This window comes from Ipomoea nil, unplaced genomic scaffold (assembly GCF_001879475.1).
Source record: "Ipomoea nil cultivar Tokyo-kokei standard unplaced genomic scaffold, Asagao_1.1 scaffold0980, whole genome shotgun sequence".
NCBI classification, from domain to species: domain Eukaryota; kingdom Viridiplantae; phylum Streptophyta; class Magnoliopsida; order Solanales; family Convolvulaceae; genus Ipomoea; species Ipomoea nil.
Window position 1 is genome coordinate 3,703,657 of NW_017617408.1, and position 27,854 is coordinate 3,731,510.

The 27,854-nt window shown below is 34.1% G+C and overlaps 2 protein-coding genes across 3 annotated transcripts; both read right to left on the reverse strand.

Moving 5' to 3' along the window:
• LOC109179732 (probable LRR receptor-like serine/threonine-protein kinase At1g12460) lies at positions 1-27,790 on the reverse strand. Its single transcript, XM_019329222.1, has 3 exons — positions 27,432-27,790; positions 2,297-2,440; positions 1-675 (listed from the first exon to the last, which is right to left on the reverse strand). The coding sequence occupies exons 1-3, from the start codon at positions 27,440-27,442 to the stop codon at positions 159-161; spliced, it is 672 nt and encodes a 223-aa protein (XP_019184767.1). The 5' UTR covers positions 27,443-27,790; the 3' UTR covers positions 1-158.
• On the reverse strand, positions 18,864-20,769 carry LOC109179731. Of its 2 annotated transcripts, none has more exons than XM_019329220.1 (3): positions 19,537-20,769; positions 19,292-19,456; positions 18,864-19,082 (listed from the first exon to the last, which is right to left on the reverse strand). In XM_019329220.1, the coding sequence occupies exons 1-2, from the start codon at positions 20,611-20,613 to the stop codon at positions 19,322-19,324; spliced, it is 1,212 nt and encodes a 403-aa protein (XP_019184765.1). In that variant the 5' UTR covers positions 20,614-20,769; the 3' UTR covers positions 18,864-19,082; positions 19,292-19,321. The 2 variants fall into 2 exon arrangements, with proteins under 2 accessions (XP_019184765.1, XP_019184764.1); XM_019329219.1 differs by having other exon boundaries at positions 18,864-19,076; positions 19,286-19,456.
• Positions 27,791-27,854: the final 64 nt, after the last annotated feature.

Here is a 27,854-nt window from a genome sequence, read left to right on the forward strand (position 1 = left end):
TACAAAGTAATAATTTATTGCATTTCATTCAAAATGAGAAGAATTACAAACCAAACACTACAACAATCACACACCTATGGCATGAAAATGAAAACAACAAAACTGTAAAAACAGACAGAAAACCACAACATACCACACGCTAAGACTGCTGCATTGCTTCAATTCATCTCACCATCCTCTTGACTCTTGCACTCCATTATCAATTCCCAAGTATTAGACATATAAGCCATCGTGGTTTTCCATACTTGAATATGAGCTATCCTATGAAAATACCAAATGGATGGCATGCCACAACTGTATCCAATAACAACACTTCGCCAACCAAATCCACTCCAAAAATTTTCTAAATCCTCCACAACTGGTGCTTTCCCTTCACCTCTGTCCTCGCATTTCAAAGTTAGTGGAAATCCACACAGAGTCGTGTTTCCTAAATAGGAATTGTTGCCAAAGGTTTCAAACTTTGGGCCATTAGGTATACGACCAGAAAGATTATTATAATAAAGATTCAGTACTGCAAGAAATGTTAAGGATCTTGAAAGTTGTCCTGGAATCTCGTCCACTAGTTTGTTCGATGATAGATCAAGTGCCTCAAGAATTGTCAAATTTCCCAGTGATGGTGGAATATAACCAGTGTGCTGATTGTGTGAGAGATTGAGAAACCGGATGAGAATTAACCTTTGTTGATTTTGTCTCATATATGGATTAAGAATATGAGTTTGTCTCATACTAGGAGTAGGAGTGAAACAGGTAGACCCAGTGTACAGGGATTAGATGCTTATAAATATATTGGTTGTATCCCTATGGGGTTGTGTCACCACTATCACCATCACTATGAATATAAGAATTGTTTCACTCCCGTGGATGTAGGCACTTTTCCGAACCATGTAAATCTTGTCTTCTTTACCCTTTCTGCCATTATTATTGTTTCTTGTTCTTGTTAATCTCAACAAATTGGTATCAGAGCACTGTTGAGATGGTTTGATGGTACAAGGAATTTTAGGTTAAGGCAGTTTAGGGTAATGGATTTGTTGGTATTCCAAGGCCTTCTGAAAACCTTGAGGGCGGAAAAGTCAACTAATATGAAAGAGGCTGATTGGGAGGAGTTGAAGAAGCAGGAAGCTATGAACGTGGTTCAAGCCGATGACTCTTATTATAGTGAAGGTGATGTTCGAGCGGTAACTAGTAACAAGTTCGAATATTTTTTGGACTTGTTGGGCGTTTCTAGGATCTATATTTGAGGGGCGCTGTGGTGTTGGGCAGCGCGGATACCAGGAGGGGTCGCGGACCTGGTATGGGCTGGGTTTGTCATGAGTCATGGCTGGTATAGGCCGGGATTGGCATGAGTCACGGCTGGTGCGGCGGATTGCTTGGGACGAAGTGAACATGCACGGGGAAACATTTGATGCTGCGTGGTGCGTGTTACTGACTAGTGGCAATTGCTGGTTAATGGAGCATTGGGCAAGGCACACTGGTTTAGTGTGACTTTGCAGGGGCGCTGTTGTGTTAGAGACATCGTGGATACCAGGGGGGACATGGACCTGGTATGGGCCAGATGTAGGAGGTCAGTTGAACGGGCAGTTAGCATGAGTCGCGGCTGGTATAACAAGTCGACGGCTAAGGGCGAATGGCTTGGGAAGAAGTGATTCGTGTACATGCACTGGGTAACGTTTGATGATGCGTATGCATGTGGCTGGCTAGTTGGGATGAGCATGGTTGCTCCTACCCATGTGTGTATGTGAGATAAGTCTTTTTCTCCTAAATGGCATATTTGTGAAGGTGGTGGAGATGGTGAGATAAGTCTTTTCTCCTAAAGGACATATTTGCCAAGGTGGAGATTTGTTGAGTTATCTTTTCTCCTAAAGAGCATATTCGTCAAGGTGGAGATAGTCTTTTCTCCTAAAGGGCATATATGTGAAGGTGGAGATGGTGAGATAAGTTTTTTCTCCTAAAGAGCATATTCGTCAAGGTGGTGATTTGTTAAGTTATCTTTTCTCCTAAAGAGCATATTTGCCAAGGTGGAGATTGTTGAGTTTGTCTCATATATGGATTAGGAATATGGGTTTGTCTCATACTAGGAGTAGGAGTGAAATGGGTAGACCTTGTGTACACAGATTAGATGCCTATAAATATATTGGCTGTATCCCTAAGGGGTTGTGTCACCACTATCATCACCACTATGAATAAGTGTATTGTTTCACTCCCGTGGATGTAAGCACATTGCCGAACCACGTAAATCTTGTCTTCTTGACCTCTTTTGCCATTATTATTGTTTCTTGTTCTTGTTAATCTCAACAACCTTCCCAAAGATTTTGGAATCTCACTGTGGAAGTAGTTACTGGATAAATCAAGGGATGTGCAGATATTATAATGCACCACTTGACGCTCGACCCCTTTCCACACCAGGCTTATTGAAGTTTCATAATATGATAACCTTTCATCATCATTTGCACTCTGCATGGCTTTAAAGTTTTCCATATAATACCTTTGGCAAAGGACCATTGAACTCATTGTGTGAGATATCAAATATATGCAGCTTTGGGAATGGAAGTATAGTGCGAGAAATGCATATTTCACCATAAAAATGATTAGATCTCAACACAAGAACACACAAATCAAGAAGAGTATCTATCCAATGAGGGAATGAATCACGAAACCTGTTGTTTCCAAGATCTAGAAATTTAAGGTTGGTGCAGTTTCTCAAACCTCGGGGTAACCGGCCTCCCAATTGATTGTCATTCAAATTGAAATACTCCAAGATGTTTCTGGTTCTGCAAACTCATAACATACTCAATGTGTAATCAGGGAAGGGAGACAACATATGTACAAACTCACATCGACAAGTGACATCAAGACAACCATAAAACTCACAACGAACATCATAGACCATACTTTGAACCAACGAGATACAAGTTTATTCCACATGCATAATTTGATACTCACAGATCCTTTTACGGTACTTAGGGCATCATTCTAGACTTACAAACATCAAGGAAGACACTTCGGGGCACGGGGTTCGACCAAACGGAGGCCGACGGACCACCACAACAACGTTCCAGCGGGTGGACAACCACCCGCCGGGAACACGCCACTGTTCTAGCGGGTGAAGTGGCGGGTGTTTGTCCACCCGCCAGCCCCCTGTTGGAACCTACACCACGTTCGGCGGGTGGTCAGGTGGGGGTTCGACCCCCCCCCCCCCCCCCCCACTGACTACCCGCTGGAACAACATCCACCGGGAATTTTCCCACTTCGGGAATTAACCAATTTGCCCAATTTCAATTCCAAACACTCCAAAACTCACATCAACAATAATAGAGACTTGAGTACACAGAATAACTCGACGAACATCATTATTGAACCCTAAACACAAGCTCTAAACATGCAGGAGCACAAGAATATGCATATAATCGCTCAAGAACATCAAGAACCTCAAGAAACCACAATATAAACCCTAAATACAAGCTCTATATCAAGGCATAATCACAAGACATTGCATTCAACCACTCATGGATGCCAATAAATCATAATATAGCAACGAAAATAGTTTTTGTAAGACATGGGGGTTACCCTTTCAGCCTAATTAAACTTCTCACAACTCCTAAGATCCTTCTTCAAGGTCCTCTTCCAATTAATCTATCCTAAGCTTGGTGATCGGGAGAGGTCTAAACCTGATAGCCTTCGATGGTGGAAAATATGGGGATTCTTTGACTAGGTTTTGGGAGGGATTTTCGAGTGAGAGAATAGGGATGGGTGAAAAAGGGTTCTAACTGCTTTCTAATTCCTTTTAAATAGGTTTAGGATTCCTAATAAGAATCTAAATAGTAATGGGCTCACCTTCTTTATTCTAACGGGCTCAAAGGCTTTATTATAGATAAGGGTCCACGGTCTACCATGGACCATATCAATAATTTAGGGGATTCTGATCCAAATTAACTCCTTTTAACCACCCTTAGCGGACATCATTAAAATAATGATGAGGCAACTTAAGAATTAATTAATTAATTAATTAATTCAGATTTGAAGGGTAAAATTACGGGGTGTTACACTCTTCCCCCCTAACAAGAAGCTTCGTCCTCGAAGCTTAGATTCAACGAGGTCTCCACTAAGACAAACTAACTAAGGTCGAACGTCGGACTAAACAACTTACCTAGCCCTAACTCTAAGTAACGTAAGCTAAGGGATAAATAAGGTACCATGAGTAAACAAGTTGGGGTAGCGTTCCTCATCGCATCCTCTAGCTCCCAAGTTGCCTCCTCAGTCTCGTGATTGGACCATAGGACTTTCACCATCTTCACTGAATTCCTGCGAGTTTCTCTCGTCAAGGTGTCTAAGATCCTCAGGGTCTTTCCTCATAGGATAAAGTCTCATCTAAACACACAACTTCGGGTTGAAGGACATGAGTAGCATCATGCACATATTTCTTTAGTTGGGACACATGGAAAACGTTGTGTACACGATCCAATTCTAAAAACAAACTCCTGGAATAAACCCCTGAAAATGATTTCTTGCTAAATTAATAACAGTAAGTTCCTTGCTGAAGTTCTGTAAACACTGAGGCAGTGAACCATGTAAATTGTTGTCTAATAGATCAAGAAATTGCAAGGAACTAAAACTGCACAACCATGTATCCATTCTACAAATCAAACTAAAATTTTTTGTTTGATCTATGCCATTACTAATTGTTGGAACTGGAGTTGGAGCTAACATGCCTCCAAGTTTTTTTTTTAAAAACAATTAAAGTTGTCAAACATTTCAATTTTCCCAGGCATTGACGAATTGGGCCATCTAAACTGTTGTTGGATAAAATGAGCACTTCAAGAGACTGTTTGAAGATTGCATAGTGATCCTGGAATACTTCCTTTCAACTTTTTGGAGCTAAGATCAATATATCTTAGTGAGGATATAGTTCCAAAAGCAACGTGGGATTAAATCTTCCAAACTATTGTTTGATAAATCCATATCCTCAAGGAAAAGAAGATTCCAGAGTGATCCTGGAATACTTCCTTTCAGCATGTTGGATCTGAGATAAAGACTTCTTAGTGAGGATATATTTTCAAAGCACCATGGGATCAAACCTTCCAACCTATTATTTGATAAAAACATAACCACAAGGGAACCAAGATTGCACAGTGATCTTGGAATACTTCATGTCAACATGTTGGAGTAGAGATTAAGAGATCTCAGTGAGGTTATATTTCCAAAGCACCATGGGATCAAACCTTCCAACCTATTTCTTGATAAATGCATATCCTCAAGGGAAAGAACGTTGCATAGTGATCTTGGAATATTTCCTTTTAGCATGTTCGATTCAAGATAAAGACTTCTTAGTGAGGATATATTTCCAAAGCACCATGAGATCAAACCTTCCAACCTATTTTCTGATAAATCAATATCCTCAAGGGAAAGAAGGTTGCATAGTGATCCTGGATTTTTTTCTTTCAGCATGTTGGATTCGAGATAAAGACTTCGTAGTGAGGATATATTTCCAAAATACCATGGGATCAAACCTTCCAACCTATTGTTTGATAAAGCCATAAACTCAAGGGAACCAAGATTGAACAGTGATCTTGGAATACTTCCTTTCAACATGTTGGAGTAGAGAAAAAGATTTCTTAGTGATGATATATTTCCAAAGCACCATGGGATCAAACCTTCCAAACTATTGTATGATAAATCCATATTCCCTCAAGGGAAAGAAGGTTGCATAGTGATCTTGAAATATTTCCTTTCAACATGTTGGATTCGAGATGAAGAATTCTTAGTGAGGATATATTTCCAAAGCACCATGGGTTTAAATCTACCAAACTATTGTCTGATAAATCCATATCCTCAAGGGAAAGAAGGTTGCATAGTGATACTGGAATATTTCCTTTCAGCATGTTGGATTCAAGATAAAGACTTCTTAGTAAGGATATATTTCCAAAGTACCATGGGATCAAACCATCCAACCTATTGTTTGATAAAGCCATAAACTCAAGAGAACCAAGATTGCACAGTGATCTTGGAATACTTCCTTTCAACATGTTGTAGCTGACACTACAAAAAAATCAGTCATTTAGCCAAATATAACTGCTCACCAAGAAGTGAATCACTGACCGCAGCCAGGAGAATGAACCACAGCTCATAAGTAACCAAACAGTGGACCGCAGCCCTATATAATATTTATATACCTGACCGATCGCAACCGACCTGGTTAACAGTTGGGATGGTTCACCAACTTGGTTCTCACCATTTATGGCGGAGGACATAGCTTGTAAGGAGGCCCTATCCTGACTACTCGAGAAGAATATAATGATTGTGGATCTACTCACGGATTGCACGCAACTCCAGAATGCCATACACCAGGAGTCAAAGATTATAATGTCTTATGCTTGGGTCATAGTGAACCAATGTAGGTATTTAGTGGCTTCGTTTGCTTATTGTTCGTTAAGTTATGTTTCTAGGCATGTTAATTCACATGCACATGTTTTAGCCTCTTTAGCTTTTGCTCAGGACCAGTTTATGTTTTGGGATTCAATCCCTCCTGACTCGATTGCAGCTTTGCTTCATTAATACAATCATTTATTGGTTGGTTTTCAAAAAAAAATAAAAATTCATCAATTGATTATATTCACTACATTGTCCCTACAATGCCTTTATTCAAAAAAAAAATTATTCATTATCAATAAATTAATTAATTAATTAAGAGAAATAATTTCATTAGTTATATTGTCTTTATTTTTCTACAATGTAAAAATTCTTTACATTCGAATTCACCAATTGATTATATTCACTATTGATGTGAGCCAAATTGTGCATATTTCTTGTATTAGTTTGTTAGTATTTGTTTGTATTAAGTTCATGATAATATCACTTTAAATACATATTCCCTTGTTCTCATCAAGATATGGTTTACACTTGTTTTGAATGTTTTACGGTGTTTGTTAGTGTTTCGGAACCATTTTACGTCAAGTGCAAGAGCAAGGGATGTTCTAGGACGAGTTTGGAGCCGAAATGGACCAAAAATGCGCGATTTAGAGGATTCGACGCTTCGAGCCATTCCAAATATTCCAGTAGGGTGGTCATTCGAAGCTTAGCAGACTCGACGCGTTGAGAAATTACAGTAGCGGTCTGGAGCGAGGAGTTGAAGACTCGACGTGTCGAGTCATGTCTCAAAGCGTCGAAACGTCCCATCCCAGAACCGAGAAAAGTCTACGCCTCATTCTCAACGCATCGAGCGGGCTGTTGGGCAGATTTTTAGCAGCTTCCAAAAATTGGCGGAAATTTCCTATTTTGTCCCGATTTGACTCCCGCTACAAAAGGGCGCCTTCCTCAACCCTAGGTCACATTCATGCTCAATTTTGGAGACAAGAAAGACGAGAATTGAGAGACACAAGTTGTCTTGGGAAGCAAGGAGAAAGCTAGTAGTTTTCACTTGTGTTGCAATTGCGTTTTATATTGTTGTTGCTAGTAGTTAACGACTGTAATTACTTGTTTCACATCTTTATTTTGTGTCACAACGGGATTTGGGCATAATTTAGGACACACACAATTGCACTTAATTGTTGCACCTTGGGAGATGGCAAATATGTTATGCAGTTTAATTATTGATTGTTGCACATCGGGAGATGGTAGTAATTAGGGATTTATTATGAATGCTTGTTCTTTTATTGTTGGGTGTTTATATCACAGGAGTGAATATTCACTATGGTTAGAGATTACGGGAGTAACTCTATACCACCTTTGCATTCTCACACTTGTTGAACCCAGATTTTAATATTGTTCTTGAGTTTGGCACTAGGTGATTAAATACTTCAATCTCATGAATCTCACTCTTTCTCAATTGTTTTCACAAACTTGCATACTTGTTCTTTTGATTAGTTTTGCAATTAATCAACCATCATGTCTTTTGTTAGGATTAGCTTCTCGTGAATAAATTAGTAGTTAATGCTTAATACCCCACTTCCCTGTGGATCGATAACCCGATACTTCGGGTATTATTTGTTTGAGAAATATACTACATTCAACAATATTGTTCATTATCTTTTTTACACTATTTTTTAATTAAAATATCAAAGTTATAATACAAAATAATGTTTTGTATTTATTTACCAAGTATTTTATTAATAAAGTAATACCATAAAAAAAATAGTTAAGCCAATCATATTAACTACTTGGGGGATTTGTTGACAAAGAGAGTATTCAAATAACACAACAAATTGAAGCGGGAAACTACCTTGCAATGTCCTAGTTTGGCAATCAACGGTTAGCGGTTAGCGTTAGCGGATTATGTTTGAAGTTAGCAAATAGCATATTATATTATCAGGTTTGACCAGTGAATTATATCAGCGGTTGGTAAAAAATATTTAAAAAAATTAGCTGTTTAGATTAACATATAAAATGACCTAAATGGTATATATATATATATATATATATATATATATATATATATATATATATATATATATATATATATATATTTCATAATAATAACAATTATTTAATAAAAGAAATAAAAAAAAATTAAAAAAAAGGGTTAGTTTTGCCACTTTTCCCACATTGGTGGTAAAAGTGGCATGGGAGCCTTGAGGCTCCTATAAAAGGAGTCTCAAGGCTCCAATTTAAACATTAAGCTTGCCCATTCGTTGGTGGGCAAGCAGTGAGCCAACCAAACTGGCTCGTGGCGTTATAAGAGTCGAAAAGGCTCATCCATAGTAAACATTTTTTTTTTAAATACATGGATGTTTTTTAGAAATCTTTCTCTAAAACGCTAATGGCACGTTTGGTTCGCGGAATATACCTAGAATGGAATAACATTCTCAGTAATACGCTTATTCCGTTGTTTGGTAAAAACTTCTATTACCAGGAACATTGTTCTTGGGAATGATCTATTCCCCTTGAAAGGGGAATAGAGATTCCTGACCCCCCCCCCCCCCCCCCCCCCCTTAGGTATTAGACTATTCCTAGCTTAAAATTGATATTTCACATTTTACCCTCAACTAAATCTAAAATTTATTAAATTTTTTTATAAATAAATAAATATATTAATTAATTATATACATGCATTGTCAAACCTCCATTATTCCATACAAATTTTCTCTTTCTCAAGCTACCACCGCCGGAAACTGCCTTCGTCGGACGAGGGAGGAGCCACGACGCTATCTGCCACCACTACCCACGCCAGAGGCCGCCGCAACAGTTCGCCAAAGAGGAAGACTTGGTCCAGATCTGCTGCCATCCGTCGGATCTGCTGCTGCTCGTCGATCTGCTACTCGTCGTCCAAGTTCAAGCCGGAAAAAGGTCAACCGCCTTCGAGCTTCGCCGATCTACTCATTGCTTTCTAGATCCGCCTTCACCGGATCTCCACCATGGCCACCGTCGCTAACGGAGGAAGCAAGAGAGGGAAGAATCGGGATCGCCTCCTCTCAACGATCATATTTTTCTGGGGCTGATTCTCGACGAATAGAAGCGGGCGACAAACTGATAAAGAAGCAGACGGTGGCAATTGTGGCAGAAACTAGCTCTTGATTCTGGATCACTATTGATTATTATTTGTATATATCTATTAACGTGGTGGAAGCCTAGGGTTTGCTAACCACCAACAACAACAACAACAACAACAACAACGACAACAACGACAACAACGACAACAACAACAACAACAACAACAACAACAATAATAATTATTATAATAATAATAATAATAACAATAATAATTATTATAATAATAATAATAATAATTATTATTATTATTATTATTATTATTATTATTATTATTATTATTATTATAATAATAATAATAATGATAATAATAATAATAATTATAATAATAATAATAATAATAATAATAATAATAATAATAATATATTTTGTACAAGAGTATTTATGTCTTTTACACATATATTCCATTTCTAAACGTTGGAATACAATTCCTAAAGTCTATTACTTCAGCGAACCAAACAACAGAATACAATTCTTATTATATTCCTTACCTATTCCATTCTTTATGCAATAGCATTCATATTCCCTCCAAATTAATTCCGTGAACCAAACAGGCCCTAAGTGAAAATATTGCGAATTGCAGTGTTTATATTTTCAGCGGTTTGGAACAAATTGTTGGTCCAAACTGCTCAATAATCAAACACTAAGTGTTTTGACCCAAAGGGTTACATCATATTTACCAACAGCCCAATATATTTAGAAAAATTCAAACAAAATTAAAAGTAGTATTTATTTAGACTACCGTTTTTAGAATAGGTAGTTAGATATCGATTTTATAAAGTTGCAAAGATTTATTTGACAATTCTAATGAATATCTTATATCTTATATTATCTTGTATTCATATACTTTGAGTTACATATTTAAATAAACAACTTCGACATTCAATTACCTATGTATGAACTTCTCACACACACACACACACACACACACACACACACACACACACACACAAATATATATATATATATATAGCCAAAGAGAGTTAGGCCTATAATGGGTAGAAAAAATGATAGGTCAAATTTTTTTATCAAATGAATGGCTCAAATTGATCAGATTTTAATTTTCTCTTGAGATTTCCTAATTTATCATTAATTAAATGATTATCTGTGAACTTTTCTATTAAATATTATTTTCTCTATTAATTTCTGTTAGTTCACCGTTAACTTAATCATTTATTTCAATAAGAAAGGTCTTAGGTTCGAACCTCATCCCAATCAAAGTTGGCATAATTAGTACTCTATTTTACTCTTATTAAATTAAATAATAAAGATTAATTTAGTAGCTACAACAAAAAATAATAAATATGCATTTCTTTAATTTGGAATTATGTGTCTACAATGCCTTTATTCAAAAAAAAATTATTCATTATCAATAAATTAAAAAAAATTATTTCATTAGTTATATTGTCTTTATTTTTCTCCAATATAAAAATTCTTTACATTCAAATTCGATTATATTCGCTACAGTGTCCCTACAATGTCTTTATTCAAAAAAAAATTATTCATTATCAACAAATTAATTAAGAAAAATAATTTCATTAGTTATATTGTCTTTATTTTTCTCCAATGTAAAAATTCTTTACATTCAAATTCATCAATTGATTATATTCACTACATTGTCTATTATCTTTTTTGTGCACTATTTTTTAATTAAATATCAAAGTTATAATACAAAATAATGCTATATATTTATTTACCAAGTACTTTATTAATACCATGAAAAAATTAAAAAATATAATTAAGTCAATCATATTAACTATTTGAGGCATTTGTTGACAAAGAGAGTATTCAAATCACACAACAAATTGAAGTGGGAAACTACCTCGCTATGCCCTTGTATGGCAATCAGTAGCTAGCGGTTAGCGTTAGCGGATTATATTAGCGGATTTAACAAGTAAATTATATCAACGGTTGGTAAAAAGATATTTGAAAAAAATAACTGTTTAAATTAATTAATATGTAAAATAAACTAAGGGTATACATATATTTAATAATAATAATAATAATAATAATAATAATAATAATAATTTTAAAAAAGTAAAAATAAAATAAAAGTAATCTAATAAAAGAAATAAAATTTTGAAAATAAAAATAAGAAAACATATGGGCAGCCGAACGTTCGGCTTCGCTTAGTTTTGCCACTTTTCCCACCGAGGTGGGAAAAGTGGCATGGAAGCCTTGAGGTTCCTATAAAGGAACCTTAAGGCTCCAATTCAAAAATAAGCCTGCCCATCTGTTGATGGGCAAGCAATGATCCAGCGAAATTGGCTCTTGTTATTCAAGGAGTCGAAATAGTTCTATAATTTTAACTTTTTTTTTTTAAATACAGAGGTGTTTTGGGGAAATCATTCTAAAAAATGCTAAGTGAAAATATAGTAAATTGCAGTTTTGTATTTTTAGTGGTTTGGAACAAATTGTTGCCCCAAACTGTTGAATAACCAAACACTTTATTTAGCATTTTGATCTTTGGGTTACATCATATTTACCAACCGTCCAATATCTTTGGGTTACATTATATTTTAAAAATTTAAATTTTTACTTCTTCATCTAAATTCCTTAAATTAGGAATTTCTTTATCCATAATAATTTATTCAACAATAATGGTTGAACTAAATGAACACCGAGCAAAACACCTAAAGGACTAGTACCGTTGATTCATTTATTGATCTCAATTTTAAAAAAAAGTTTAGCGACAATTATAATGAATCTCAGATCCTATATTATCTTGTATTCATATATTATGAGTTACATATTTAAATAAAAAAATTTGACATTAAATTACTAGTGTATGAACTTCTCATATATAATCTTGCATTGATATACTTTTAAATATTTATTTAATTATAAACATTGGGTATTAACTCATTCGCGCAATGTGTGTGTAAAACTAGTAATAAATACTAATAAGAGCCAATAAAATTAGGCCTATAATGGGTAGAAAAAAAATGTCCGACAAATTATTAAATGAAATGAATTGTTCAGATTATTCAGATTTTAATTTTTCCTTGAGATTTCCAAATTTATCCTTAATTATTAACTTACTCATTAATATCAAGGCCTATAATTGGTAGAAAAAAAATGTCTCTCAAATTATTAAATGGAATGAATGGTTCAGATTATTTAGATTTTAATTTTTCATTGAGATTTCTAAATTTATCCTTAATTATTAACTTACTAATTGATTTCAATAAGAAAGGTCTTAGGTTAGAACCTCATTGGTATAATTAAGTTCCTCACTCTATTTTACTCTTGTTAAAAAAATAAATTAGTAGTTAAAACAAAAAATGATGCATGGATTTCCTTAATTTAAAATTATGTGTCTACAATGTCATTATTTAAAAAAAAAAAATTATTCATTATCAATAATTAAATAGGAGAAATAATTTCATTAGTTATATTGTCTTTTATTTCATCCAATGCAAAGATTCTTTATATACGAATTCATCAATTGATATTCATTACATTGTCCATTATCTTATTTTTACACTATCTTGTAATCTTGTAATTAAATATCAAAGTTATAATACAAAATAATGTTATATATTTATTTACCAAGTATTTTATTAATACCATGAAAAAAAAAATAAATAGTTTGAAGTCAATCATATTAACTACTCGAGGGATTTGTTGACAAAGAGGGTATTCAAATTACCCAACAAATTGAATCATGAAATTACCACGTAATATCTTTGGACTACATCATATTTAAAATATTCAAATTTTTACTACTTTATCTAATCTTATTACTTAAACTAGGGATTTTTTTATCTACGATAACTCATTCCCACAATAATGGTTGTACCAAATGAACCCTATGCAGAACATCTAAAGGATTGATATGCTTTTATGTTGATAATAATATGTAAATGTTAATTATATCATTATCTTATGTAGCTACATTTAAATTAAACTCATTATTAAAATTGTCAATGTAAGCAATAGAACATCGTAACACACTTGATGCACTGAAAAGATGCTGAGACTACAACAATGCTGCAATCAATTTGGCAAACCTAAAAAAAGAAGAACTAATATAAATTTACTATTCATTTCATCTTCTAGACTCAACCTGCTTAGATTACAGGCAAAATCAACATCAACCTTTACAACAAAAATACTTGGTATATAGGATGTAATCACTATTTAAAAAAAAAAAAACAAATTAAAAAAACTTATGCACAAAATGGAAAACAATTTAACTCGAAAGTTAATATCAATTTAATAGAAAAATTAAATAGTACACTAATTCATACTAATTCCAAAAATATTAACTTCAAAATGAATAGGTGCAAAATGGATGTGGAAACTGTTGATTAAACTGGACATATTGCGGCATCAGTATTCAGATTACCTGTAAAGTCATTGTTGTTACTATCAAGTAAACAGGTTATGAAACTAGAACAAAAGGTACTACTTATTAACCTTCTACAAATATACTCCGTAATAAACAGAGACGTAGCCAAAGGGGGGCAGCTGCCCCCCTTCACCCCACCCCACCCCACCCCTACCCTATATATAGCCTTTGTATATAATATGTATATATAGTACATTATTAGTATAAGTATTATAAAACAGATTAGGTAAATATAAGCTTTGGTAGACAAGGTGGTAGGAAATGTGTTTGATTTTCAAAATGGCTTGGGTTTGATTCCTTGCATTGACATTGTCACAATCTTCTTCACATCTTTGCTCAACACAATTAAATTTTGGCATGGTATACATAAGTTTCTTTTATATTAATAATGAGATGCCTTTCTTTTTTTATATTAATAATGAGATGTATATATAACTTTCTTTATATTAATAATGGGATGTATATATAACTTTCTTTATATTAATAATGAAATGTGTAATTTATAATGTGTTTTATATTCGAATTGTTTTATCAAATTAATTATGTTTCATATTTTGTTATAAATATTCACAATTAAATTTTGGCATGGTATACATAAGTTTCTTTTATATTAATAATGAGATGCCTTTCTTTTTTTATATTAATAATGAGATGTATATATAACTTTCTTTATATTAATAATGGGATGTATATATAACTTTCTTTATATTAATAATGAAATGTGTAATTTATAATGTGTTTTATATTCGAATTGTTTTATCAAATTAATTATGTTTCATATTTTGTTATAAATATTTTTATAAAGTTTTAATATGTTTTATTTTTCGCTATATCCAACAATATTTATTGATATACTTCTTAAGTGTTTTTTTTTTTCAAATTCTCTTTTATTTTTATTTTTTGCCCTCACTGAAAAAAATTCCTGAATCTGCAACTGAATTCATCCCTACTTCTTTGCCCCCCTCAACATAATTTCTGGCTCCGTCCCTGGTAATAAATATTAATATTTTGTTCAATTCTTTTACATTAGAATGTACACACACATCTTACAACACATGAAACGTGTAGGAAAAAAACTATCACTGCCAAATATCAACAAACGCTTGCAAGATCAAGAGTTCATAGTACAAGTAAGATCTCAGTCATGTACACAAACAAAACGAGGCAAATCCACAACTTTGTACACCATAATCTCATTGCATGACACATCCCTCTATACTATCACCAGTAACCCAATTACACATGACACATTACCAATAATAAATAAAAATAAAAGAAAAAGAGTACTGAAAATGAAGACAATGACATTGCTACAAGAAAAAGAATTAAAAAAGACTTAGACAAATTCAAACCAAAAGTAGTATTTATTTAGACTATCATTTTTAGACTAAGTGTTTAGACTAGCGTTTTCACAAAATTGCAAACATTTATTTTTGTGACAATTATAATAAATCTCTCATATATTATTTTGCATTCTTATACTTTGAACTACCGATTTAAATAAACAAATTCAAAATTCAATTACATATACAGGAACATCTTCTATATAATCTTGTATTGATATACTTTGAAGTACTTATTTAAAAATAAACATTGGGCATTATCTCATTCGCGCAATGTGTGTAAAAAAACTAGTATCATAATAAATTCAATAAGCCATGAAAATTTATGGTCTATGGAGTAATCAAAAGATCAATAGAATATGAATAACAGATAAATATTATACTAACTAACAAAATTCATTTTTGCAGATTTCTTTTCTCTTGATCAAAAACTATTTTTAATACCCAAAAAGAAAAAAAAAAATAAAATAAAGCTGATGAACTCTGGGGAAGAAAAAGAATAATATAAAGTAATTGAAGATGTCAATATCAGGAATTGGACAAAAATCACAAAATTGAGTAATTAATGGTCAAGAAAATAAGAGGAAGGATTGACTTGTTTTGTGGAAGTTATTAATCCACTGGTCATGCAATGGGCATCTCCAATCAATAAAGGCTATGTGTTATCTCTTGATTTTCTTTCTATTATTTTTCCCATCTAGAATTCAAGAAATGGGCATCTCCAATCAATAAAGGCTATGTGTTATCTCTTGATTTTCTTTCTATTATTTTTCCCATCTAGAATTCAAGAAAACAGAGACAGAGTCCAAGAAATTAAAGGTAAAAATTTGTATGAGACCATCTCTTTGTGAGAGGAGTCGGGTTAAAATTAAAATGTAATATTTATATGCAAAATTGTAATACTATTTATGAATAAAGTGCTTATTACTTAAATGGGAAAATGTAATATTTTTATATTTTGATTTAAAAGTATTATATTTTTCCTTATAAGTAACAAATAGTTGTCAACATGACTTATTAAGGAAAACGTAATACTTTTGATGAAAAATATAATAATACTTTTATATCAAAATGTAAAAGTATTACATTATTTCTCAAAAGTATTACTTTTTTGCTTATAAGTAATAAACATTTTATTCCTGATCAATATTATATTTGAACATATAAGTATGACATTTGCATGGTGATTTGACCGTCTCACTGAAGTGTGACTTGAAATTAAATTATCGTGAATGGAAAAACCATACGCTTTGTAGAAGTTATTCACCCACTTGGCAAATTTTACTCTGGATCATGATCTTTGTAGCAACATGGACCATGAAATATGAACCATTTTTAATACATTTCTACTTTTAATATATAAAAGTGCGACGGGCACTGTTACTAGTCATTAGGTAGAAATCTAAGCTGTGTTTGGTTCATGGATTTAGCTATCATGAATGGGAATCAAAGTCATTGTTATTATTTAGTTGACAGGTTTCTAGAGCACTACTATGAGATTTGATTACCCCCATTAATTAGCAAATTCATCCCCTAATAAAATAAGGGTTTCATTCCATTATTCCCATCCTGATTGGTAATTTGATTTTAAGTTTGGATTAGTGCTTTGGATGTCTTTATATTATAATAAATTGTCTTGATTTTTTGTTCATATATTTTTAAAACATTTATTCCCATTATAGGATCATACATAACCAAACAGCAATATTGGTAATCCTTCTAATTCCACCCTATTACCAAACATATATGCAAAATAATTTCACCAAAACTCATTACCATTACCAAATATTTAATTCTCATTCCGATTTCAATTCCCATGTGCGAACCAAACACACCTCTAATGTTATGAATATGTAAAGTTTGATTGATTAATGGGTTAGAAAATGCCAAGCACCTTGTGCTCAGATGACACATCTCTGGCTCTTCTTGAGGGAAGGTCACAAGATCGAACTCCGATCCGATGGTGAGGTATTGACTCTTTGGGCTGCACTAGTTAGAGAAAGCTAGTATATAACAGATACTACCCTGTAATAGAGCCAATAGTATTAAAAAAATTGGGTTAGAAAATAAGAACATAAATACTTTTATTCCACACTTTGTCACTTGACTTGGTCGTCAATGGAAACCACTGGACATGGGTCATGGATATATATATAATACTAACTAACAAAACATTTTATTTAAAAAACATGACCCCATGACTTGGTCGTCAATGTAAAATTATGGTATATCCCTTTTTATTAGGCAATCACACGTAGAATATGTTTAAAAAATGGAGTAAGAATTGCGAGTTGACCACTAAGCAAAAATTTTAACTTATATAAAATGTTTGACCACTGGACAAGATAGAATTATATTTGAGTTAATACCCGTCTTCGACTATAGTAGTTTTTCTCAATTTCATCCTAAACGACTTTGGTGACCACTGACCAAATGTAGTCACTGACTTTTGTTTTTTTGATCAATTTAGTCATCCGTTTGTTATTATGTCAAATTAGTGTTAAATAAAGAGACAAATCAGTAATCTCAAAATATTGGTCTCTCTAGCTTTACTCTCAACCCTGCGAAGTGTGAAATCTCTCTTTCTTTTACGAATTACTCACAGACCTGCAAATCAAATTTTATATTCGCAAGTTTAGAGTAATTTTGGGAGTAATTTGTAAAAGAAATAGGGATTCGCACTTCGCAGGTCTAGGAGTAAAGAGATGCTAATATTGAAATTATTGAATTGTCCCTTAGCTCTATTTAACAACAAGTGGATGGAATAACAAACGGATGACTAAATTAAGCACAAACATAAACGTCTGGGATTACATTAGGTCATCAAAGTCGTTTATGACGAAATTGAGAAAACCCATTATAATCGATGATATTTTAGGTATTAACTCACTTAAATTTTAAGCCATGAAAATTTATGGACTATGAGTAATCAATAGAATATGAATAACAATTAAATTTTATATATACTAACAAAATTGATTTTTGCAGATTTCTTTTCTCTTGATTAAAAATTATTTTTAATACCCAAAAAAAAAATTACAATAAAGTTGATGAACTCAGGGGAAGAAAAAGAATAATATAAAGTAATTGAAGATGTCAATGTCAGGAATTTGGACAAAAATCACAAAATTGAGTAATTAATGGTTAAGAAAATAAGAGGAAGGATTGACTAGTTTATACATCGACATGGCTAAACCTTTCATTAAAAAAAGGGAAAAGTGCATTTTTCGTCCCTAAGTTATAGGGTAATTGTAGGATTCGTCCCTAAGTGTTGTAAATACTCACTTTTCATCCCTAAGTTATAAGCTATGATGCAATTTTCGTCCTTTTTCTAACAGAGGTGTTAAGTGACTGTTTAATGTAAGGGTAATTCTGTCCAAACACATTTAGGCTCATTATTAATTTAATATTTCTCTAATTATACTCTTTCCCTAATTATACTCCTGTACTCTTGCGTAGACTGGGTCATTTCTTTTATCATTTTTTCATATTTTAAACATGCAAAATTTATGATGTTAAAAATTGTTTTTGAGATGCTCCGGCTTGTAAGTACACAAAAATTTTAAAACAACACTCAAGACTTTCAATAAATATAATATTGATTTCTTTCAATATATTGAAATGTTGGTAGTTTTCAACACAAAAGACTTTCAAAATTAAAGTGATTCACAAAAATCATTCCAGAACTTACCTATTAACTACTTAGCTTGTATTAAATATTGGTTGCATTACAAAAAATAAAAATAAAAAATTCAAGATCTAAGCAGCATTCAAAAAGCCTTCTAAACCTACATACTAATTGATGCTATAAAGCATCATCTTCATTTATGTTGTTTGGTCTTTCTTGGTGCACAACCTTGACTCAATTTTCTTTTTCTTGGTGACTTTCCAACTGTCTGTGATGGAGTTGTTTCTCTATGTATCTGTGTGCATTGGGGACCAAGGAGTTATGTTCTGCAAACAAGGAATTAGATAATTGTAGTGCATTGAAAATCAAAGTTTTTTGCAAATTTACATATTATCTTTAAAGAAAAAGAAAAATTTAAGAGTATTGACCAACCAATTCATCATGCAAAGCATTAGAGATTATCATTTCAATGATATTATCATTTGGAACAAACCATGCAACAGCACCAGGGGGCTGGACTTAAACATTAGCAACTTCAACAGCAAGTGGTTCAACTTCAGCAGCTATATTAGCCACAAGGTGTTCAACTTCAACTTCAGTAGCAACAGGGTGTTCAACTTCAACTTCGGCAGGGGGTTCAACATCATTTTGCCTCTATTGAGAAAGTGTAATAAATGATAATGAAATTGTCGATATAGAAAACATAATGTAAAGACAAATACAAGTGTAATTACCTGGTTTTTGCAGCTACGCTTGTTATGGCCATATTGTCCACAAATTGAACACTTCTTTTTCTCACCCTTTCTTGATAACTTGCTAATTAGCTTATCACCCACAACAGATTCATTCTCAATAGGATCTCTCTTCCTTAGTTTTTTTGGTCTGCCTGGTTGCACTTTATACTTGGGTGGTAGTGGTGGTTTTTGGCCAGTTTTTGTCCATAAATCTGAGGGATGAATTGGCATTATTGCTGGTTTATAACTCCTCATATATGCTTCCACAGTATAGCAATGATGGACATAATCTTCAGGTACTTCCCCTTTTGTTCTAATTGCTGCAATGGCATGACTACAAGGGATTCCATTAAGATCCCACCTCCTACAACTGCAACATCTTTGATTCAAATTTACCTTGTAAGTCTTAAAAAAGCCAGAAATGTCTTCAACTTGGTAGTTGTCATCATTTGCTTTGTATGCTATCAAATCACCAGTGTGTGCCTTGTTTTGTTCAAGAATTTTTATGATTTTAGGGCATATTTTCATTACACTTCCCTTCATTTTGTCTCTGTTCTTCTGCATCCTAGACATTAGGTAAATTCTCAAGCTCTCACACATTGTTAGTATGTACTTATCCCTTGCATGACGAATGGAGCTGTTAAATGACTCACACAAATTATTCAGCAGCATGTCAGACTTTAGATAATCAGAAAAATATGCCCTGCAAAAGTGTCTTGGTTCCCTATCTAATATCCATTGGGCAGCTTTTGGATTTAATAATCTCAAACCTTCCAAGTGCTTTTGAAATTCACTTTCTGTAGTTGATCTACAAGCAGCCCAAAAATTCTGCTTCATGACTTGACCACCATATCCATCCTTGCTGAAATTAGCATGGAGATGCCTCACACAATGCCTATGTTCTATATATGGAAATAACTCTTCAAAAGCAGGTACTAATCCCTTTTGTTTATCAGAAATAAAGGTCCATCCAATGGGGTTTTGAGAAATATGAAGATCACCATCTAATAACTCAAGAAACCACTTCCAAGTTTCGTTTAACTCACCTTCAACCACAGCAAATGCAATTGGGTACATGTTGTTATTAGCATCTACTCCAACTGCACTTAATAATTGTCCTCCCTTTTGATTTCCCTTCAAATGGCATCCATCTACACCAATTAAGGGCCTACATCCATTTAAAAACCCTTCTTTACATGCACCATAACATATATACAGCCTCTTGAATCTACTCCTACCCTCCTTTGAATAAGTGTTGTCCAAAATTAACTTCACAGTAGTGCCAGGGTTAGTTTTCTTAAGTTCTTCACAATAATCCGACAACAAATTATACTGATGATTTTGAGAACCAGTTACTAGCAACTTTGCCTTTTGCTTGGCCCTAAATGACTAAAATTTTGAAATATAGCATCTAAACTTTTTCTTCACATGCCTTTGGAATTGAACTCTGCCCCATTCCTCATTTAATTTGAATTCATCCTTATAATATTTGGCAAGAAATCCAGATTTAATCAGTTGATTGTCATGTTGTTCACCACAACTATGATTGAGCCTATATGTTTTAATGGTAAAAGGACAATTTTCATTGCTCCTAGAACCAAATATAACCCAGTCACAATTTACATCCCTACACTTTGCTCTAACTCTCCTAGGCTCATTCTTCACAAAGTAGACATCCTTTTTTCTCAATGCTTCATACCTTTCAACTGCCCACTTAAACTCCTTGTTATCTTTAAAAATCATTCCTTCTTGAAATTGAAAATCCTCCAAGTTGAATTTTGATTCACTAAAAACTAAACTAGAATTACTCCCTTCCTCCACATCAGAATTTGAACTAATACTCCTTAATTCATCTTCAGAATCAACACAATCTACTTCATTTATTTGGGCAATTGAACTACCAAATTCCTCTACAACATTTGTAGCTGCACTATCAGCAACATTACCATGTTCATCTTCACTTGAAAACTGAGAATCATCAAATTCACCATCTAATGATGTTGATTTTTCATTCTCAGAATTACAGTTACCCCCTTCACCACTATGTCCTTCATGTGAATCTAACAAACCAAAAGACTCGGTTAAAAAAAAAAAACAAACAAACAAACCAAAATATATTTTACAATTAAACAAGTACAACACTAATCAACATTAAATAATGAAGACAAACAAAGAATAACAAATATACTATTCTGGTTTTATTCATACGTGGATCCAATATTTTTTTGATTACATAAACTAATTCATAAAAATTTCAAAACCCTAAACATGAAACTATTAAACAAATAACAAGAACTAATATTTTACCCAACAATCAATTAAACAAATACACAAATTTTTCAATTATATAAACTAATTTGTAAAATATTTAGAATCTAAATGCAAAACAATTAAACAAATATGGAGTAACATGAACTAACATTTAACCCAACAAGCAAACAAACAAAAATTAAGCCCTAAACATTAAAACAAAATAACGAAATTAAAGAAAAATATGCCTTGCAAAATTAACGAGAAATTGAATTGCTTAAACCTTCGAAAATTAACAAAGGGGAAGAACTTGCACGGTAGAGTTCCCTTCCAGCCAAGTAATCGCCGATTAATTATCGAGAAATTTTTAGAATGCTTCATCTCTTGACCATCAATTTTGTGTGTTTGAAATATGAAAAAATAGTAGCGTGAACTGTGAAGTGGAAGAGTCAGTGTTGAAAACCTACGCAAGAGTATAATTAGGGAAATATTAAATTAATAATGAGCCTAAATGTGTTTGGACAGAATTACCCTTACATTAAACAGTCACTTAACACCTCTGTTAGAAAAAGGACGAAAATTGCATCATAGCTTATAACTTAGGGATGAAAAGTGGGTATTTACAACACTTAGGGACGAATCCTACAATTACCCTATAACTTAGGGACGAAAAATGCACTTTTCCCTTAAAAAAATTATACTTTATTTAATGTTAATTGATTTAGAGTATTATTTTTAAAAAATATCAAATTAATTTGTATTTTAATATTATTTTTGTCCATTTGATAAGTGAAAATTCTTACTACTTTATGTGTATATTTGGCATCAAACACATGATTCTGTGTTAATTGGAAACAAAGTATGTGCTTATTTGATTCCTTTGTGTCATTAAGGTACGTGATCTGGAGACATTGATGGTAAAATCATGTAAATTGTAGCTAAAGTGAATGCGTTTTAAAGTCATCTTATCTTACCATAAAGGTATGTTTCAAGACTCATGGGAAGTTAAGAAAGTGAAGAAGAGCGAGTAAGAAGTATCATGACATGACCAGGGATCCAAAGGAGCAAGCTAGGGAAATGAAGAAAAATGCAATTTTACAGTGAAGATCAAGACTCATGCTAATGCTCACGATTGTGAATATCTACGTGAGAAACTTTGTTATGTTTTCCTCTTTCATGCGGCATCTCGATATTTTAATCATATCTCAATGTAAAAATGTCTAAATCAAGTGATTCAAGCGGCATTAGAAAGCTAATTGAAAGAGCTACAACTTCTATGTAGAATACAAAGTCCAATTTGAACGTTTACAAGGTGAAAAATTGTGACACCCCGAAATTCAAATTCGATTAAGGGATTAATTAAATAATTAATCCTATTTCAATTTGTAATTTAATTCCTTAAATTCCTGAAAATTCAATAGTCGGGGACTAGTAATTGACTAGTCAACCCCAAAGTCAAAGTTGTACCTTGAGCTTTGTAAGGAGTTCCCTTGTTTCCTTACACCTCTTCATGTTAGTAAGGGTATTCTTGACTTTTCACCTTGTGTTAGTCTTGTCAGCTAACCTAGTAGGAACACCCTCATTTCTCTCCTTACACTTTCCAAAATTCTATAGCTCTACCTTCTCTCTAAAAAGTTAGATAGCTTTTCTTCCAAGCCAAGTTGAAGCTTTGTCAAAACTTCAAGAGTTGTCTCCAAGATTCTACCTTCCATACATTTGGGCATCTAGGAGGGTAAGATCCATGTTCATCTTGTGTTTTTAGTGTTTTCTAAGGTGTCTTTTCTTAAAGATAGAATCTTTTTATCTTTGGTGGGTTCTTGAAGTGGGTTTGGAAGGTGAGCTTTGTTAGGAGCTTGGTGAGGTGTTAAGTGAAGGTTTTTGTCTACAAGAGGTAACCCATGCTCTACAAAATCTATTTTGCTTACCTATATGATGATTTCTAGGATTCTACATGTGTTTTGCTATGAAATGTGAGTGTTTATGCATTGTCTTGTGAAAATGCATATCTAGAGCTTGTGTTTAGGGTTCATGTATGTCATTGCTTGGCTATTTCTTTGATTCAAGTCATTTTGTTGGATTTGGTGAGATTTGACATGTTTTGGACTTGAATTTGAGCTTGATGATGAAAATCCCCGAAGGGATTATTTTGGTACAGGTGTGTACCCGCGGGCGGAACGGCGGGTAGGAGTTCCACCCGTCGCCCAACCGCGGGGTACATGATGCTTGTGGGTTATGTACCCGCGGGCGGAACCGCGGGTAGGGGCCTACCCGTGGATCCACGGGTACACAGTGGTGTATGGTGGGGATTTGTTCCCCGTGATCCTTTTGACTCGGTATTTGGTCTTTTGACTTCCCGATGTTCTTTTGTGGAACTATTTGAGTGTCTTCTTGATGTTTCGTATGTCTAGAACTATATGGTAGGAATCCATGTAGGTTTTGGTGTCGTGAATCGTGCTAAGTGTTCAACATTGTGTTTCGTTGAACCGTGATGAGTCTTGTGTATTCTTCGGAACTACGTTTGGTTTACCGTTTGATAAGCATGCTAGTTCGGTGTTTAAATGCTAGCGTGTGTGTTGTTTGTACCTTCCTATTGTTGATGATAACTTGTGTTATTCATCGTTGTTGTTGTTGGACTGTGATCCATTCCTTGATTGAGTATGGTTTCATATCTTCGTTGTGATCCGTTGATTGATTCCTGTTGAGGTGTGATGTGTGTGTGACTTTACCTGGATTGCACGATTAGTGGTATGGGACACTAGTCACCAATGTATTGAAGTGGTCCTCGTGGTGGCCATGACGTGATTATGGAGTTGTGACCTTTGTGTAAGGTTCACGTGTTTTTGGGAGAGGCATGTGTTGCCGAGGCATGTGTTGCCGTGTGTGTGATCGGTACCCTCGTGTACTATGAAATCGGTGGTTCTGTTGGAGGGACTGTTGGAGGGGGAACGACGGTTCCCGGATGAATAAGGTTGGACTTGGTGTACAGGGGTCCTGGAGGTAAAGGTTGGAACTAGATATAAGGTTGGGGGTAGCCATAAGGTTGGAACCGGGCATAAGGAAGGCATATCAACTCGTGATGGGTGATGTCACGAGAGCTTGTGTAGCCGTTGTTGTGAGTTCTCTTCTTGTGACGTGTGTAGTCACAAAGGCATGTGTTTCCTTGGCATGTGTTGTCGTGTGTTGTGTCTTTATTCCTTTGAGTTATGCATGTCGGGTATCAATCTATTGTGTGATGATAGATTATACATTGAGACTTCTTGTGAGTCGTTGTTGTTCTTTGTAGACGTTAGAGCTATCAAAACGGTCCCAACCCGTCGGGTTGAGCCCGTTTAACCCGTATTTTACATGGGCTGGGTTGGAGGATTTCCAGCCTGTCCCGTTTCCAACCCGGCCCGTGTAACCCGTGGAGGATACGGGTTATACGAACCCACGGGCCGGCCCGTATAACCCGTATCCCCACCCACCCCACTTCCAAATGTGTTGTATAATTGGGTATTTTATTAATATTTAAAAACATTGTTGCTAACAAGACTTGAACCATTGACCTTTTAGTTAAGTTATCAAATCAAATTATTACTATTAAAATCAATTACGCTAAGAACACATGTTAAACATTTTAATATAATTATATATCTATTTATATCGTAAATATATATCTATATTAATTAATACAATTAATTGTATCATTATATAAATATTAATTTAAAGTTTATTTATTATATAAACTACATAAAGTAATAAATTATATATTTTATAAACTTTATAACTTAATAGTATATATTATAATTACAAATAAAAAATATTACATGTAAAATATATTAGTATTAAATATAAATTAAATAAATTATAATTACATATTAAAAACTAAAATCTAATTTTATATGTGTATAAGTTATATGTGTATATACATATTTCTATATATATAAATATACATATTTGTTAATCGTGATTAATGTGGTTGATTGGAAATACTTTTGGTTACTAACTTAGAGGTCATGGGTTCAATTCTTAAGCAATACGGCAATAAATATTTTAATTACCTAAATTTAAAAAAAAAAAAGAATAATAAACGGGCTGACGGGCCGGCCCGTTTAGCCCGTCAGCCCGTCCTACACGGGTTGGGTTGGGAAAATCCCAACCCGTGGGAAAACGGGTCGGCCCGTCCCGTCCCGTTTCCAGTTGAACCCAAGACGGGCCAGCCCATATGGGCCGGGCTGGCCCGTTTTGACTGCTCTATTTGTAGTCTTGGGATGTGTTCCCGTGTTCTTGTTGAGAGTGTTGAGTCTTGTGTTGGCTATTACTCTTGGATTTGGACTTATATATATGTATTCCATTTCGAAAATGGCTTTACAAACTTATATCTTATCTATGTATGATATTTCACATGTATTGGTGGGTTACCAGCATTATTCGCTGACCGGGCGTCGTCCCATGTTTTATATGCTTCTTTCAGGTGATGCTTAGACGAGTGCGCGGTTTAGTGCCAGCTAGAGTAGCTCCTCCCTTATGTTTTGTGGCCTGTGAGCCAATTTAGACTTAGTACTCTGTTATGTTGGTTTTAGATGTTGAACAATGCAGATGTAGCCTGTGCGTTCACCTCTGGGTGAGCGTGGCATAGCACCCCGTTTCTTCTATTTTGTATATTTCCTCTTTCAGTCTTCGGCTGTGTTTGATGTTTTGGTTTAGATATATGCATGTTTTAAGGCTTTAAATAGCATGGTTTTAGGGGGTGTTACAAAAATAGTTAGAAACCAAAACTTTTGTGCAGAGTCCAACAGTCACGACTGGACTCACAACTGTGAGGCCAATCGTGTTTAATAAAATGCTCACCCAAAATGAGAAGAATTACAAACCAAACACTACAACAATCACACAACCATGGCATGAAAATGAAGACAGCAAAAACTGTAAAAACAGACAAAGAAAACCACAATGTACCACACACTAAGACTGCTGCATTGCTTCAATTCATCTCACCATCCTCTTGACTGTTGCACTCACACTATCAATTCCCAAGTATTAACCTTATAAGCCACTGTGGTTTTCGATACTTGAATATGAGATATCCTATGAAGATACCAAATGGCATGCCACAACTATATCCAATAACAACACTTCTCCAACCAAATCCACTCCAAAAAAATTGTGAATCCTCCACAGCTGGTGCTTTCCCTTCACCTCTGTACTGGCATTTCAAAGTTAGTGGAAATCCACACAGAGCCGGGTTTCCTAAATAGGAATTGTTGCCAAAGGTGTCAAACTGTAGGCCATGAGGTATAGGACCAGAAAGATTATTATAAGAAAGATTCAGTACAGCAAGAAATTTCAAAGATCTTGAAAGCAAATCTGGAATCTCGCCCACTAGTTTGTTTGATGATAGATCTAGTGCCTCAAGAATTTTCAGATTTCCCAACGATGGTGGAATGGAACCAGTGAGATGGTTGCGTGAGAGATTGAGAAACCGAATGAAACTTAACTTGCCTAAAGATTTTGGAATCTCACCGTGGAAGTAGTTATTGGATAAATCAAGGGATGTGCAAATATTATAATGCACCACTTGAAGCTCTACTCCTTTCCACACTAGGCTTATTGAAGATTCATAAGATGATAACCTTTCATCATCATTTGCACTCTGCATAGCTTCAAAGTTTTCCATATAATACCTTGGCAAAGGACCATTAAACTCATTGTGTGAGATATCAAATATATGCAGCTTTGGGAATGGAAATGTAGTGTTAGAAGTGCTTATTTCACCATAAAAATGATTAGATCTCAACACAAAAACACGCAAATCAAGAAGAGTATCTAACCAATGAGGGAATGAATCATGAAACCTATTGTTTCCAAGATCTAGAAATTTAAGCTTGTTGCAATTTCTCAAACCTCGAGGCAATGGGCCTCCCAATTGATTGTCATTCAAATTGAAATACTCCAAGATGTTTCTGGTCCTGCAAACTCCTTGAATAAACCCCTGAAAATGATTTCTTGCTAAATTAATAACAGTAAGTTCTTCGCTAAAGTTCACTAAACACTGAGGTAATGGACCATGTAAATTGTTGTCTGATAGA

Excerpts from the sequence above, each read along its gene's own strand:
- LOC109179732 (XM_019329222.1), bottom strand. Across the intron at positions 676-2,296 it reads ATTCCAAAATCTTTGGGAAG|GTTAATTCTCATCCGGTTTC; the intron begins GTTGTTGAGATT and ends AAATCAACAAAG.
- LOC109179731 (XM_019329220.1), bottom strand. The coding sequence starts at position 20,613 with ATGTACCCAATTGCATTTGCTGTGGTTGAAGGTGAGTTAAACGAAACT. Across the intron at positions 19,457-19,536 it reads AGCGTAGCTGCAAAAACCAG|AGGCAAAATGATGTTGAACC; the intron begins GTAATTACACTT and ends CTTTCTCAATAG.